The 16,835-nt window shown below is 38.7% G+C and overlaps 1 protein-coding gene across 1 annotated transcript in view; it reads right to left on the bottom strand.

Moving 5' to 3' along the window:
- Positions 1-16,835, bottom strand: part of PCCA (propionyl CoA carboxylase, alpha polypeptide) — a 321,407-nt gene that overhangs the window by 99,860 nt on the left and 204,712 nt on the right. Inside the window, exon 19 of the mRNA XM_009997976.1 lies at positions 9,708-9,810. Within this exon, the coding sequence (XP_009996278.1) occupies positions 9,708-9,810 (103 nt within the window). The remainder of the gene's footprint in view (positions 1-9,707; positions 9,811-16,835) is intronic.

The raw sequence follows: 16,835 nt of genomic DNA on the forward strand, positions 1-16,835 counted from the left end.
TGCTGAACCAGCAGGAGGAGCTCACAACATTTTTTAATCTATTCATTCTACAAAATTTGGGGAGGAGGGTTGGGAAGCTAGAAGGGCTTTTGAGAGCAAGGAGAAGCGGGTTAGGGTTTTTCATTCCAGATGTATTGGATGTAAAATCAGTGGTAAAGAAACACATCCAAGTGATGCTCCTGTAAGCATTCTTTTTTAAATACATATTTTTTTTTTAGAAACTAGAAAATAATGACAGGACTATTGTGGTACAGGATCTGAAGTGTGCATGGCACACAAATGAACTGAAGACAACACCCGTGCCCCAAGGAGTTTTCCATCTTACACCAAAAGATCACAGAATGACTGGAAGGGTGGCAGGACACACTAAATGTTCTTATGCCAGAAACAAGACTTTCTGAATAAAGAAAATGGTATGCTATTACTCTGTACTGTTACAGACATTGAATTTATATTTCAGTTTAGTGTTCATTGGAATTCCTTGGTATTCATTGAATCATGACCCATGGCAGAACACAGCATCCATTTTCATACCACAGCAATCAATCCTATGAAGCCACCTGTGTGGCTAAAACTCTTTATTGGGTAATTTAGAATGAATCATTGTAAAACCTAGCTCATTCTCTGACTTCAATGAGCTATGCTTTAAAACACCAAAGAATAGTTTGATTCTAACTCATGGAAAATAAATATCCAAACTGACCATGCTTGCTTTTAAAATATTCCACCTTTTAGCATGTCAGACCTTTAATTGTGTTTTCTTTTTAAACATTTCTTGTAGGTTACATACCAGGGCTAGATCATGTGTTACTGTAAGTTTTGTAGCAGACTTAGAATCTCCAAAACCTACTAAAACCAAACTACTACACTGCACTGACAAAGAGGGGAGAGTCTATGTAAAAGTACACTATTAATTCATTATTATTCATGTCATTTTTAGTTCTCAGCCCTGTGGGTATTTTCTCTATATGCTTATGAATCAGTGTGAATAAACTAATCTGGGAGATACAAACCCACATCAATGATCTCTCTTCACAAAGCAAACGTGCACTAATTGTACCAGTCCCTTACATGTACTTGCTGTTAAACTGGCATGGTATTTAAAAACCAGATGCACTCTGCTTCTCTTTTTGCTTAGCACACAGACACACTTAGTAGAAGTACATTTAAATATTATAAGAGCATACTCAATATTTAGCAAAGCATTTTTACTTCTATCTCATCTAATGTGTCCCAGCATCTAAATTCTCTGAGAGCCTCAATGCAGCAGAGTAGAAATGTATGCCAGAAACACTGAGTTCACAACAAGATACTGAGGCCAAGGCCACTTTCATTTAAAAAACACAATGTCAGCAGCCACAGAGATGTAGCAATTAAAGCACTTGCCCACAGAGTCAGAACACGGGGATCAATGCTCTCTTCAGATTGAAGGGTTCACACGCACAGTGCTTGACTCCCAGGAGAAACTGTCCCCATCTCATCAGGATAGGATGGGGCAGCCTCTACCCTTCCAGTAAATATGTCACTGTACAGAAAGGAATTCAGGATCGGCAAAGCCACAGAGTCAGTCAACAAGTAGGAGCACTACTATAGCCCCACAATAATGGAAATGCTTTGCAAGGGTGGAAATAGTGGCTTCTGATCTCTCCACAGGACTAGCTTATGCAAATCACATTAAAATGCAATTATACAGAATGCCAAGTCTTACAAAAAGAAAATAATCTGGAATTGAACCTGAATTAGGAGAGTAAAAGTAGGTGCACAGCCTCTAGTACAATAGATGCTATAGGCATACAAACTGTAGAACTTGGTGATTAACAGTTTTGTTTGCACAGCTGCACAGGTTCTGCAATGGAGAATCTGTGTGCTACTCTGCAAGTAAAATATAAACCATTTAGAAATGGCAGAAGTTTTCTGCTTAGAGCTGTAAGGATTATCTAACTGACCTGACCCTTCCACTTGTGCCTTTATACATGTACTTTCCCTTCACTCAAACTAACATAGGACTCTGGAATAACAGTATATTTTATTCCATAGATATAACAATATATATAACATTCCAATATATAAAAATATGTACTTAGAACTAGAATAACCAGAAAATCTCCATTTGCTGCTCCTAGGGATATATGTTAATTTGTATCTCTACTGGTTACTTCTCTTACAGTTTTAAATCCTACAGGTATTAGCATTTCATCCCTCTTAACACAGCCTTCATACTTCTCTCATATGACCAACATATTATTATGCACCTGAAGCATACCAGGTACATAAAATACTAGTAATAATAATTCCAGTATTTTATTGACTCTCTTAAGAATATTATTAATCTCATATTGATAGGGCTAGACAATATTATTCTTCTACATGTGTCCTGGTTTAGCCCAGATGAAGCCAATTTTCTTTTTACTGATTTTTTTTTTTTCTTCAGTGAACTCTGTTTTAAGTAGCACAGCAAGTTTTCCAGCTAGTGGACTGATAACACTCAGTGTTTATAGTTACTGCTGAGAGACCAAGGACACTTTGCTCTTCTTCTTGAATCCACTGCTCCGGATACTAAAGGAGCAGAAGAGTCATACCTACACTCTCCCCTCAGCTCCTGTCTGCTCTGCCCTCCCTCTCCAGCACCTCCAGGACATTTCCGAACTGCTCACAGCTCAGGAGATGCCATAGGAGATGCTGGGGGTGAGAAGAGAGGTGACAGGGGTTTTGCACATTCCTGCACATACTTGTATATATTTGTACATATTCTCTTTTATCATCACTATTTAATTAAAGCTGTCTAGTTTAGTTTTCAATCCGGAAAGTGTCTCTCTCCTCTCCCTACCTGGGTGGGAGGGGGAAGGGATTGAGAGCATTATTGTCATTGGTTTAATTGCAGATTCTGAGTCAAACCATGACAACACAGACTGCTGGAAAAACAGAATTTCATACACACTGAATTATGATCCATTTGCATTTAAGGAACTAAATGTGGACTAAGTTGACTTACAACAATTTTCTATGTTGTTGCTTTGATTTTACATTATACTATTCCTTTTTACCCTTGATGCTTTCCATACTTGAGCTGCATTTAGTTTGATTTTGGGGTGATACTTCCTCTGAAGCATTTTTCCTCCCTCTGAAAAGAATTTACAAAACAAAGAAAATACTTTCCGAAACAATTTTAAAATCTAATTACCCTTCAGTCATAAAATGTACAGAAACCTAACACAGCAGACTTCTCCTAATTAAATGTTGGTTATATTTTAATTTGAAGTTGAAGCCTTACCATAGCTAGATACACGAATTCACTAAATTAAAGCATATAGATAACTACTTATCTACTCTAAGCTGATCATACAGGATGTATGCAAATAACTATGACAGTAATGCCTTCGATTTGTATTTTTATGCTCTTATTTACTTAGTATACAATAGGTTTTCTCTTGCAAGTATGAAGAGGTACATGGGCCAATTTTCCACCTACACTAATAAATCTAATATAATAAATAATATATAATAATATAATAATAAAATAATCACTTCTCACAAAAAGGGAAAAAAACATTGCTTTTCCTTAAAAATTGCTAAAAACAGTCATTAATCAATTTCTCACTGGGCTGAACAAGTTTCATTAATTCTTCATAGAGATTTTGTATCTGTACTATATTTAAATGTTCTTAAATTCTAATTTAGGAAGGGTTCCAATATTGTGTGAAAATGGTAGCCCATTCTAGCAGCAATCTGAAACAAGTAATTAAGCCTTCTCTACTCCTCGTATTCAGCATTTGACCTATACAGGTCCCTCTGGAAATGTATCAAATTTCCATTTGCTCAAAGTAACTTCTGAACTATTTCACCTTAAGCTTTTTTAAAAAAATAAATAAACAACTTTCATTCACCACAACTTCAATGATAAGAAGCTACTTTATAACTGAAAACATCTGGGAATTCTTTGTCAACTGAATAGATGAGAAGATGAGGCTAAAGTGTTCTGGGAAGGTATGCATCTACCACAGAGATGAAGAACCCTAACAGAAAGGGCTGTTTTCAAACATGACAAAGGAGAATAACAACAATTACTTGCAGAGAAATCACACAAATCGGTGATAAAGAATTGTCAAGACAGAGGATTCCTATACTGTACCAAAGAATAAAAAATGGATTATGCCAAATAAGTTTTCAATAATGCAGTTTATTGCAGAAAATGCAACTGCAAATTCCTCAACAAATCTCAAAGAAAAAGAAAAGTGACTATCTTTTAAAGTGTAATTGTTTATCGCTGGTATCTATTATTTAAGTCTTTGATTCATCCACTGCTTTTGTGAAAACAGGTGTAGATAAAAATAAAGATGACCCATCCCTTTTCTACAACTTCCTCCACCCCAAAGATATGAATTGTTCTTCAGTTGTCTAATTCAAGTGTCATTCGTAACTGAAAAATAAAACTGAAGAATATGGAAGTAAGGGAAATGGGTTATTAGCAGTGAAGAGACTGCATTACAATCAGATAATTACTATTTTTCATTCTTTTGTTAAATGACAAGTATACAGTGGATCCAATAAACTGAACATCATTATTGGATACCTGCTACAATGCATTTCTCTTATCCTTTGCTTAGGCCACTTACATTCTTTGCTAGTATTTTTATTATACATTTTAAGTGTATTGCCTAGATGATATCTACCCATGTTGGAGAAGGTCAGTTCATGGCTGTCCATGACAACATGTCCTAACACACCCTGGTGGCTAAGGGGCTGCTCACCATGTGGAGGGCAGCTCCCATTCAGCACACCATTAGCAAAGGGACTCCACATCACCAGTGAGCAGCCAGGAGTGGAAGTCTGCAAAGAGGCAACAAAGGCACCATCACATGAATCCAGAGCAACCTTGGTAGATAACACCCGGCTTTGAAGGGCCAGTTTAGTACAGCGCAGGGAAACCACATAGCTACCACGTTTGCTCTATACAGGTAGGTTCCCATTTGCTTTTGTCTCTCCCACTCTTTAGTACTCTGCAGAACACTCAAGCTTTTAAAGAAAGAACAGGATCAAACCTTCATCAGCAAAAGTGGACTGAGACTTTGTATCAACAAAATAATAAATTAAACACATTTCATAGCCAGACTGGAAATCAGAAACAGCAAGATGAAAAAGATTCCTGTCTGAAATTAACTAAACAAAAGAATCCAGAGTTTGGTGACAGGACGTTTCCGGGCTGTTTGTTGCTGTTTCACATTAGTCTCATGTAAAGAAGGGTATCTTCCTTCAAAATCTATTTTTGCAGTAATCTTGACTGTAAGATCTTTAACTCCATTGATGAGAGGATATTTTTTAAGCCTAAGAATACAAATCAAAGTCCAGAATCTGACCATGTGTCCTCCAAAGTACTAAATTGATATATATGACAAGCAGTTAGCTTTAAAATTAAAAATAACATTAATTTAGTTGGCAAGTTAAAGTTGCTAAGTTTTAATTCTCAGGTCAGGTCATTTAGAATCTTTTAATTGCAAAAGTGTTTGTTGTTATGTTGATAGAGTATCACCAGAAACAACTGTCTGATACTGAAAATTCTAGTACGCTAATTTTACACAAACTGAAGCATTAGCATATATAACAACAGAGGTACTTCTATTTTAAAAGAAAAAAAATATCAAATTATGCTTCACCTCTACTGGAAACAAGAAAACTAGTATTTCTGTTTGCACTGCTTCAGGCAAACAGTACTGCTCACACTTGACCACTCATCTTTCAAGTCCTTCAGTTCAGGGAAGCAAGGACTCTACAGTGGCCCGAATTCAGCTTGCATTGAGGAGGACCCCTGTTACAAATACAGTGGTTAAAACCAGATGATTACAAAACTCAAATTCCTGAAAAACAAAGAGCAGCAAAGAGCAGTTAACACTGCACAACAGATTAAGATTCTTGTGATAAAGGAAGAAAACCACAGATGACCCACAGACCAAGATGCTGACGAACGATCTGCTTGTGAACAGCAGCAGCCATGGAGAAACCTGCTGCTCACACTCTCTGGGCAGAGAGCAAAGCACTGCACACTGAGAGGTGGTGAGGTTCCGGCTGGCCAGAGTAGAAGAGTTAACTAAAAAAGAAAGGAATGACTGTTGGAAGAGTCCCAGTGATAAACAAAATAAACCAGGATGCGAACACTGCGGCTGCAACGCACAGTTTGTGGCGGGAGGGGGAATGTGAAGGTGGCCCTCCCACTGGGCCTTCTTACTGCACCACAGATCCAGCTGTCTTTGTCACAAGCCACAAGGGGACACAACTCACAAAGTAAGGAGCCCATGTCACACAAACTTAATAACAAAAAGTGAATGCAGAAGTTCAAAAAGTAAGGCTTGTGTTTCTGACAGAAAAGTCAATAAAGCAAACTTTGAATTTCCCCATTATTTTTTTTTTTCTGATGGTATGTTGTATCTCCTGATCAGAAACAAGATTTCTTGTTCCTGGTCTTTGACTTTTCTTCTTTGAAGTTTTAAGGCAATTGTTTTTCCATTGTAAAGCTCTGAATAATAATTCAGAAGGTTTTTTGACTGTGCTCTATTTACTATATTCTCTTGTCTGCGGAACAATCACAGAAGAACCCCAGCAAAAAGAAAATTATTAATAAAGAATAACATGTCCCCTGCTATTTATCCAGTAACAATGAAAAATAACTGTAACTCTAAGCAACCCTGGTATTCAAAAAAATATTTTTACTGAAGCCCCAGCTCAGGACTTAATTTTAATACACTATACCTCACAGTTTAAGTGAGATAGGCCTCTGGCCACAGTGAAATCCACCTACTGTGTTTTGTTTCACCAGCTAAGAAACTTTCCAGATACAAATAAATACGTAATTATCTCTCTCTCTAGGTACACAGGCTTGGTTAGGGTAGAATCGGAATGCAAAAGCTTCTGTCACCAGTCCCTCTGACCAAACTTTCAGGGTACCCATCCTGTCTTACCTGGCACCCCTAGTTCCTCCCTGTTGCTGATGCACCCCTTCACCCATTACACTGCTGGTTGCTCAGCTCCCCAGGGGTGCTCCTGCAACTCTATCTCACAGTGGAAGGTAACAGCAGAAGCATTCTGCAGGGATGCAAGGATACAAGCAGGAGCCTCTGCATTTGTTATTTGGTACTGAAGTACTCGAAATCAAACTCCATACATGCTTTGCTAAACTGAGCTTTAACGCTCATACTGCTGCAAGATGTAAGAACTGTTTAGCAGTTCCATTTAAACTCTGAGACAGGCTTGGACTGCAGTGTATCGGAATGATTTTCTTGTTAAAATAACAAACCAGCAGCAATAGCATTATATTCAACTCCTTTTCTCAGCGTTCATGCTTCCTGGAGAAACACAGCCCTTTACAACTCAGCTGCCTAAGCTGCAAGTAGAATCTAGGACTCTCCATATATGAGCTTGTGTGGTGATACCTTCACAATCACAGAGACAAAAGCATAAAATGATGCTTTGGCCTCCTCCATCTGTAAACTTTTCTCAGTCTGAGGAAAGTATCGAAATACGTAAGCAAGTACAAGCGAGTGCCCAGGTAACTAAATGGAACTGAAGTAAATCTCTCAAAAAATACCTGTGCACATACGCACCCAAATACATGCCTGTGTAATTAGCTGTGCTAAACAAAGCTCCTAGTTTGGGGAGGTCCAGTTATGGGAATTAGGTTTCTGAGCTCACAGCAGAAAGGGCCTATCCAACACCCACAGCAACCAGCAGCCACCCTGTACCCTCCTCACAGATAGCGATGCTGGAACAAAACAGTAGAGAGGCTGGGGGCAATGACTACTCCTGGGAAGGGCCATCTCTGTCACACAAAAAAGTGCCAGTCCAACTTTGAATTAGGCTGAAATCTGGCAGAGATTTTTAATTTTTTTTTTGTTTGAGCAATAAGTTGCATCCAAGTTCACAGGATGCCTGTGAGGGCCACGATATAAATTTAATTCAGTAAAAAGCTGAATGCAGACATCGCCTTCACTCCTAAAGCACCATTCCACAAGTAGGATGAGTGTCACTGCCATGAAGCAACATTATATATTAGGTACAACAATTAGGCCAACAAAAATAATTTTAGAAAAGCAGCTAGGTTTTCATTACCTCAATTCCCGTAAATGAAAATAACCATATAAAAAAGATAACCAGTTTCAACTGAAAATCACGTCTTTTACACTGACATTTCAGTACGGTAAAGCAAAAGTGAATCACTGAGATGATACTCATGTATCTGCCTTCATTAAATGAAATACTAATATCCTTTTTCACAAGAAATCTCATGATTTTGGAAGCAACATAGGTGTGATCAACATGACATAAAAAATTAGAGCTCTATAAATTTACCTTCTCAATACTCCAACCAGCTTGCATCTTGGCTTTATTCTGCTGAACAGCTGAACTACTGAACACAGCACTACTGTTCTACCCTTGCCATGGCCTATCGTTCTACCTTTTATGCTGACAACATCAAGTGCTTAAGTCATTATCTTAGAGTATCTGTAAAAACAATAGTTTGTACACTAAGCAACCATTTTTCCTCTGCGTAAAGGGACTTGGGAGCACTGGTGGACAAAAAGCTCAACACAAGCCACCAGTGTGTGCCGGAGCCCAGAGGGCCAATCACATCCTGGGCTGCATCAAAAGAAGTGTAGCCAGCAGGGCCAGGGAGGTGATTCTGCCCCTCTGCTCTGCTCTGGTGAGACCTCACCTGGAATACTGTGTACAGTTCTGGTGCCCTCAGAACAAGAAGAGCATGGAGCTGTTGCAGCAGGTCCAGAGGAAGGCAATAAAAATGATCAGAGAGCTGGAGCAACAGCCTTACAAAGACAGGCTGGGAGTTCATCCTGGAGAAGAGAGGGCTTCAGGGAGACCTTATAGCAGCCTTCCAGTATCTGAAGGGGGCCTACGGGAAAGCTGGGGAGGGACTGTTTATGTAGTGATAGGACAAGGGGAAAAGGTCTTAAACTGGAGCAGGGTATACTTAGATTAGACATTGGGAAGAAGTTCTTTACTATGAGGGTGGTGAAACACTGGAACAGGTTGCCCAGAGAGGTGGTAGAGGCTCCATCCCTGGAGACATTCAAGGTCAGGCTTGATGGGGCTCCGAGTAACCTGATCCAGTTAAAGAGGTTCCTGCTTACTGCAGGGGGGTTGGACTAGATGACCTTTACAGGTCCCTTCCAAACCATGCATTCTATGATTCTATTCTACACATTCATCTGAAGTGACTTAGGCACATCTTGAAACACTGGCATTTTACTATGACCACACAGAGTTTTACCACTGAGGTGTTTAATAATGCCAGTATTATTATGCACTGAACTTGCTTGTTTGTTTGATTTGTGGGTTTTTTAAATACTAACTTAAGATAATGTAAGTTCTGTTGACATTGCACATCATTTTCTTGCTTTCATATATATCTACAATGGAGCATAAGACCTTACTTCTAAACAAGACACTAAATACAGTTGTTGATTCAGAAACAAAATACAGAAATGTTTCACAGGCACGAGCAGAGAACAAACTTTGTGCACTACCACTATTTAAGTAACACAGACAGTTTTGCAATTGCTTTGTAATTCACAGCAGTGCCCACGAAAGCAAAAACAAACATCTATGTTTGGTCACCGACCAGACAGAGAATTTCAGTAGGCGTAAGGATAATATATATTGACTCAACATATCGAATTTCTTAGAAAATGAGCAGAACTTACAGAAAATGATGAGCAATCTTTTGAAACTGCAACTGGGTAAATTCCATCTCCTAGACGCACAGAGAGTTCCCAGCTCCTTCTTTTTGATTGAGCAATTGGAATTCTGAAAAAAGAAACAGACAGAAGGAGAATTTTTAACAGAGATTTCATGCTTCTCCCATTTTAACCAGAAATGCTTGCTTCATAGGATGGTCATGAAGGATATAAAATATAGTTGATCTATAGACACAGCTGGAGAGCATACTTGGGGGGAAATAAATAAATAAATAAATAGTTTTCTGTCAACGGGCATATAAGGAGAAAATAGCCCTACTTTCTTTCTAGATTTGCCTTGACACACTGTGTACGCTGATAAAGTTATAGGAAGCTCTTGAATACAGTCAGTGCTTGCTGCAGAATTAGCTCAAATAGGATGAAAAGCAGATGAGAAAGTGGGTTGGCAGGAGAACAGCAAACAGTGATAGCTGAAACAGCCTTTTTAAGGGCTAAATATAAACACTATTTCTTTCATCTCATTCTCAGAAAAACTTAATTAAAGGCCTACTATACACAAAAGATTCAGCCAAACAAGTAATACAAGCAATTTTATAATGAATATACATTTTAGAGTATGTCATCCATAGAGTCCTTCAAGCAAGCTGAAAAATAATTATATCTATATATATAAAATCACAACCACATGCAGGATTATACCTATTTCTGCAGCATTTCATGGCTGCAATAGGTAACACAAGGAACTTGAATCTTTTCAACTTCAGCTTAAAGAACACCTGAGAGCAAAGGAATGAGACTTGAGTCTCCATTCGTGGAAGTTCAGAGTGAAAAATTATTCTCAGCTATTTTATTTAAATGCATATTCAACTTCAGTTTCCTTATCCTAACTTCTAAAGTCTCTCCCACGTTTTTACAACAACTGGTATCCAAAAGTATTCTACAACTTTTCTAATCAGTGCTTGTCATATACTAGCATCAGCAAGCACCATATGGCTTAAAGAGAAGATACAAAGGTAGAGTTTAAACTCTGTTAAAACAAAGACACATTATTTTGATATAGCTTTTCTTCCACATTGACTTCTACACATATTTAGATTCTCTGTAAGAAATCTACAGATTTCCTAAGTTTATCACTTTTCCTACGGATAATTTCTGCTATAATGTTCATCTGTTGTACATTATAGAGCTTACTACACCATTTTTCTGCAGCCTTCAATCTTCAAACTTGGAAAGACATCTTTCTGTGTTAAGGAATCAATAGGGAGATACTCCTGTAAGGCTTCCAGAGGCCACAGGAGGAGATGTTATTTGCATAAGCCAAGGATAACACACTGACTTGCTAAGGATTTCAACAATTATTTTTAAGAAGTTTGGGTTTTTAAAAAAACCTGAAATCTAAGCAAATACAAGTTCAGGTACCTAATTAGGCAGTAAGTTTCCATAAATTGTGCCCTGCAATGTGCCTGAAGAGAGGAAATGAAAACACTAAATAAATTAGCTAGACATTTATCAAGTTACTTCTGGATCTGAGCCTGGTAAGGCCTACACCGGATTTCACCAATCATCTTAGCTCACCTCTAGCTATGACTACCCACGACGTTCATGAAAAATAACCTGCTCTCATACTAATGATGGCAACTGTTACCTTTCACATTTAATATACAGCAACAATTGTCAAAACAACAAAACTGAGGAAATACCTATGGTTTACTGGGTGCAATGACATTTCTTAGCACCTCATCCTGAAATTCCTGTATGTCACCAAAACATTTAGACTGGCTGACAGGAAACGTGTCAGACACAGGAGTTCCTGAAGAGGAGGAACAGGAATTTCCTGCACAGGTAGCAGGCAGCAAGGCAAGAGATGTTTTCATTGCACTTCCTGGTATCAGAGCATCAGTAAGGACAAACGTAGCAAGGGTTTGGCAGAGCCTGGGTGAATTCTCCATGGTACTCCACTGCCACAACCAGCAGGCTTTAGTGTTTTACAGCAACTTCGTATTTCTTGTAGAAGAGGTAAGGCCGCATCTCAAACACAGCTTAGTAGACCTGCTTCACTGGTGGTATGAGACTCCCTATAAACCTGCTGGCACGGCCCTGCTCCATATTGCATTTGACTGGAAGTGACCTCATTAATCTGGCTGCGGTCCATCAAAGGAAAGACAGTCTTGTTCTCCAGCAGGGATTATTTTTGTTCAGTCCTGTCTTGCTGAGCTTTGTCAAGTGTATCTCCAAACAGGATGTATGCCTCTTGAAAGGCATGGCTATGATCACTGCTTTGCCTGGGTTTCAAACAGCCTCACAGGCGTATCATTCCTCTCTCTGCAACACTGGTGGTCAGCAGGGCAAGGTCCAGAGCTGCATCTAATACCAAGTATGTGGCAAGTTGTGCTTCCCTCCTGGAATAGCTAGATTCATTTGCATAGGGGCAGCTTTGCTAATAAAATGCCTGTGGCTTTTTAACTGTAACCTACAGTTACAGTTACTTACTAAGACAGATACAGTAGCTCATGAGAATCCTACTTTTTCTTCATTAAATCAAATTCCTTTCAAATATCTTGTACTAGACTCCATTGTGACAGAATTCAGAGGGGGCAGGAGGATTAATAAGAATCACGAAGTCCAAAAGTAAAGAACAAACTCCAAGTTCCTAGGATATAGAAAGGAAGTTGTTCAAGTCTGTGAACTGCTGTAGAAATGCCGAAGTTTCTACCAGGCTAAGAAAGAGGCTTTTTGGTGGGGTTCTTTATTGTTGGTTTGTTTTGTGGTTTGTTTGGGTTTCTTTTTAATGTCTGAGAAGTCCCAATGCATGGGAAATAATCTCTTTGTTCTTGGCCAAGGTTGCTTCCTTAGCTGAGAACTCTTCTAAGTTCTCCAAAGGGAAAACATCTGGACTTGTGAATATACTTTCTACTAGTTCATGGAAAACTCCCCAAACTTCTGTTTGTTTTCAAAAAAGTATAACTTTTAAAATTCTACATTCTGGGCTGAAATCTGACTTATTCTATTTACAGGGGAAAAAAAAAATACTAAAAGAAAAAATAACATCACTTTTACCATCATAAAACACACAAAAAACGTAAGGCACTTTCCCTCCAACTCTAGAATCAGAATCCACACAATGTGTCTTTCACAGGGTTCAACACACCCTCCATTTCATCTCCCACTTTTGCAAGAGACATATCACCAAAAAAAAATATTACTTTCCTTACATATAAAGACCACTGCCTGCAGGAAGAAAAACAAGTTTAGCAGTGAGGTGAGCTGCAGGTGAAGGGGAAAGCAGGGCTGCAGAGTGCTGTGCACTGCTGGCCCTTGCCAGGAGCATTACACACAAAGACAAGGAGAGAGCAGAGGCAGCACCCGGGCCTCAGCAACAGGAGGGTAGAGAAGGGTGTTACGTGCCCCTTCCATACAGAGCTGGGAAGTTCAGAACCTCTCTACTCCACAGTGCCTTCTAAAAGGAAGTATCACAAGCAACAGGGGTGCAGACAGAATATGGTGACAGCCTAGCTCTAAGTCATAAAGGCCTTGCTCTAAAGCACTGAAGTTATAAAAAGACGTAAAAGGCGCAAGAAGAACAGCAGTGTTTGCCTGCCTATTTACTTGTTTGTTCACCTACAGATGATGTCATGGTCCCATAATTTATTTCATACATCACACATGTCCCTTTTACCCCAACTGCCACGACAGGGATGGAGGAGGATACTTTATAATAATGCAGCAGTTACCGCTCCTACTTTCCTTGCAAGTTTTCAGGAAGGAAAACAGACAACTAGCTCGAAACACACACTTAGTGTGCTCACGGAAAACAGAGTTAAATCATTATCCTAGTCAAAAACAAATATGGAAAGAAAGCAGACATACATTCACAAAGGCAAGTCAAGCAATAACTCTGGCCTGGCCCGGCCATTTTGATTGTCGTCAACCAATCAAATGAAAGGAACTCAATAAAACTACAATTTTCTGCAGTTCGTAGCACATAAACGCCCCTCCCAATCACTGTTGATGATGTAATGAGCTATGATGAATGTCACCAGCTCCTAAAGGGTCAGGAAATTGAGTATAGAATTTTTTACTTACAGCTCAAAATGTGAGTTCTAACACTGGGGCATAAAAACTTACAAATTCTCTTTACTTGTGATGTTTTTGCTCCGTAATCCTTTACGTAAACATAGAGAAATCCCAAACGATCATAACAAATTCTCTCATTATGAAAGGTTATAAGTGTTTGAAAACCACATTATATGACACTCCATAAAGCTGTTTTTCAATTGTGCAATTACCTATTCAGCAGTTAAATAAAAGTGAAATATTGACTTAAAACAATGTTAATGGTGAAAGAATCATTAAGAAATCCTTCATCATAACTTTCACAGCAGGTGGCCTGTAAAATGATCAAGAATAATGTGCTGGATTCTGTAGCCACCAAGGTCAGTTTCTGCATACAAATCTTTGCAGGGGGAGAAAAAAAGACCTTCAGAAAGTGGGCCATTCATCTGAACCAAGTTCAGAGAATTTCCAGCACTGTGAAAAGATATGTTATGCAAGCACATAGATGTATTCAGTGGGGGTAGACTGAACCAGCTACATGGAGACTACAAAGGAGCCCTCCCATGGCTCATGAATAAGTCGAGGAAATGATCAGAAAAAAATGCAGAGATGTTTAGACAGATGGCCCACTTAAAATGCCTGGGACAGGGCATAAGCAATTTTAATGAAACTTTAGATCTACCATATAAATTGTTTCTTATTTTCTCCACCCTCCCCCTGAAAAAAAAACCTCAAGAAAGGCAAATACAAATTTACCGCTCAAACAAGATTCTATCTTACGACGTAAAAAAAAAGCAAAAAGGGAAGTAAATCTCACACTTCTGGGCATTATCGGCTTAATAAGTTAATATACAAAAAAATATCCTTCATAGAACCTTCAACTATCAGATGAATATAAAAGCAGGAAATGAATAGATTAAAAGAATTCTAAACAGAAGTGTACTGCCAAACAAAACAAAAATCTAAGCTTTACTATCTGAGTACTTTCAATACTTTCCAACATAAAAGTTCATCATTGCACAGAAAAGATAAAAGCAGCACTTTCACAGGATTATTTTGAGAACTAAAAATTATGTGAAAGGAACCTAAGAATCTGGGAATATTTTATTCAGCAATTTGAAGTATTTGCTTCATGTATTCACACTCATTTTTACATATATTCAGATCCATCCACCTAGAAATATTACATGCACTTTTCATTAAAATGGGGTTTCCTTCTTTCTGCTTTATGTACACATACATTCTTTTCACCAAGAGTATGAAAATATACCATCATTAGAGTAAATTATAGTTCTGCATGTCATACAAAATAATAACCCCTACTAGCCTGTGTGCCAGCTGATCAGACAAAGGCTGAAAGAATTACTCAACGGTTATGTCAAAATGGTTTTACATTACATTTTCTTTCCTATTACACTCAGATCAATAACAAATATGCATATTTATAGCCATGTACTCTATCTGAATAGTGACCACAGGAAAAAATTAAATTACATGGAAGGTAAAATATAAAACAATAACCACTGCTTTAAAAGGATGCTATGGAGTGCATTGTGCTTTGATTCAAAACAGCATATAGCTGGATGCTTCCTTTTGCTTTAAGAGAAGCTTTTCTGAGGATTTGCATTGACATAAGGGCCTGCAATCCAGTGCCCAATGAGAACCTCCAGTGCCTTCATCAGTGAACCCCAGATGAAGGCTAAATCAACAGTTAAAGCTACATCTTACAAATCTAGGCTGAATTCAACTGCCCAGATCTAAGTGTGTGGGCTCAGCCCCTTTCATCTTTGTTTAACTGGCAAGTAACCCTGCAGACAACCTGAGCTCACCCTGGCTCACCCTCTTCCACTGAAGGTCTCTAAGTATGCAGGGGTTGGGTCCTGCAAAACAGAGCCACCTTAACCAGACTGCTTTGCAGTTATCTTCCCCATCAGCCTTGCAGGGGTGGAGGAACCAGGGGTTCCTCTGCTAAAGCTGTCTCTGTAGCCTTACAAGAAGGTGGGCTTCAAGCAAACAGCAAAAATTCTAACCCTCCTGAAAAATCTTTCATGGCTCTTTTCACTTTAAATCTATCAGGCAAAGAAGTAGGATTTCTGTTATTGCCCACTTTGCTATAACAAATTCATGCTTCCATTACACACATCCACAGAATGTGAAGGATCTGGGCGATCAGTCTCCCTCAGCCTGTGAAGGTTCAAATCTACCCCCCATCTTTCAGGAGATAGAGCCAGGGCCCAAGCAGGCATCAGGAGACTCACCATCCTATCTTGCTGGTGGAAGGAAGGAGTGAGAGATTCACAGAGACTTAGAGATTACAGCTTTGCAGCATGATGATGCATCTTCCAGGACATTTTGGTATTTGGTCCTACTCCAGGAAACTACTATGCACTTTGCATTTAACAGACTGGATTAAACACAAAGCAATCCTGGGATCCGCAAGTACAGCCCAAGACCTCTCTGTTTCATGGGAGGGTCAGACTGTCCAGTCCTTCAGAAGATGCCAGTGTACCTTGAAAATTACAAATAAATAAATGCAAAACGTGGTATCTGAGACTCATTTCCTCTCCTATAGCATGTCAGGGCCTACTTTAGCATTTGATTTCTCTTGGAAAAAGAAAACATCACAAGCATTAATGCTGAATAAGAGATGTTGCTCCTTGTCTCTGAGAGCATTTGGGAGATGGGAAGCACGGAAACTTCAAATCATGTGTTCATAAGTACACAGAAAAGACATCTCTTTTCCACATAATTTACAATCTGTGCTTTTGATCTGTTCTTTCAAACCATCTTTCCTAAATCAGCAAAACTATTTACCAAAGACCTACTTGCAAGCAGGTGGTTTTAATCAGATCGGTCAACAATGTTGACTTGTGTGTGCTGACAATTGTTATAAAGAGAAGAACCTGAAAATCTCTTTGTAAAAAAAAATAAAAATTGGGACCTATTTCTCTTCCATTAAAATATTTAATTTCACAACTGTGTTTCTCTAATACCCTTTATTTTTCATAAGAGTTTACTTTGGGCAGTTGGAAAAACTACTAAGAATAATACACTCCACAAAAGAAAAATTAAAAACTCTTT

This window comes from Chaetura pelagica, unplaced genomic scaffold, assembly GCF_000747805.2.
Source record: "Chaetura pelagica isolate M959 unplaced genomic scaffold, ChaPel_1.0 scaffold123, whole genome shotgun sequence".
NCBI lineage: Eukaryota > Metazoa > Chordata > Aves > Apodiformes > Apodidae > Chaetura > Chaetura pelagica.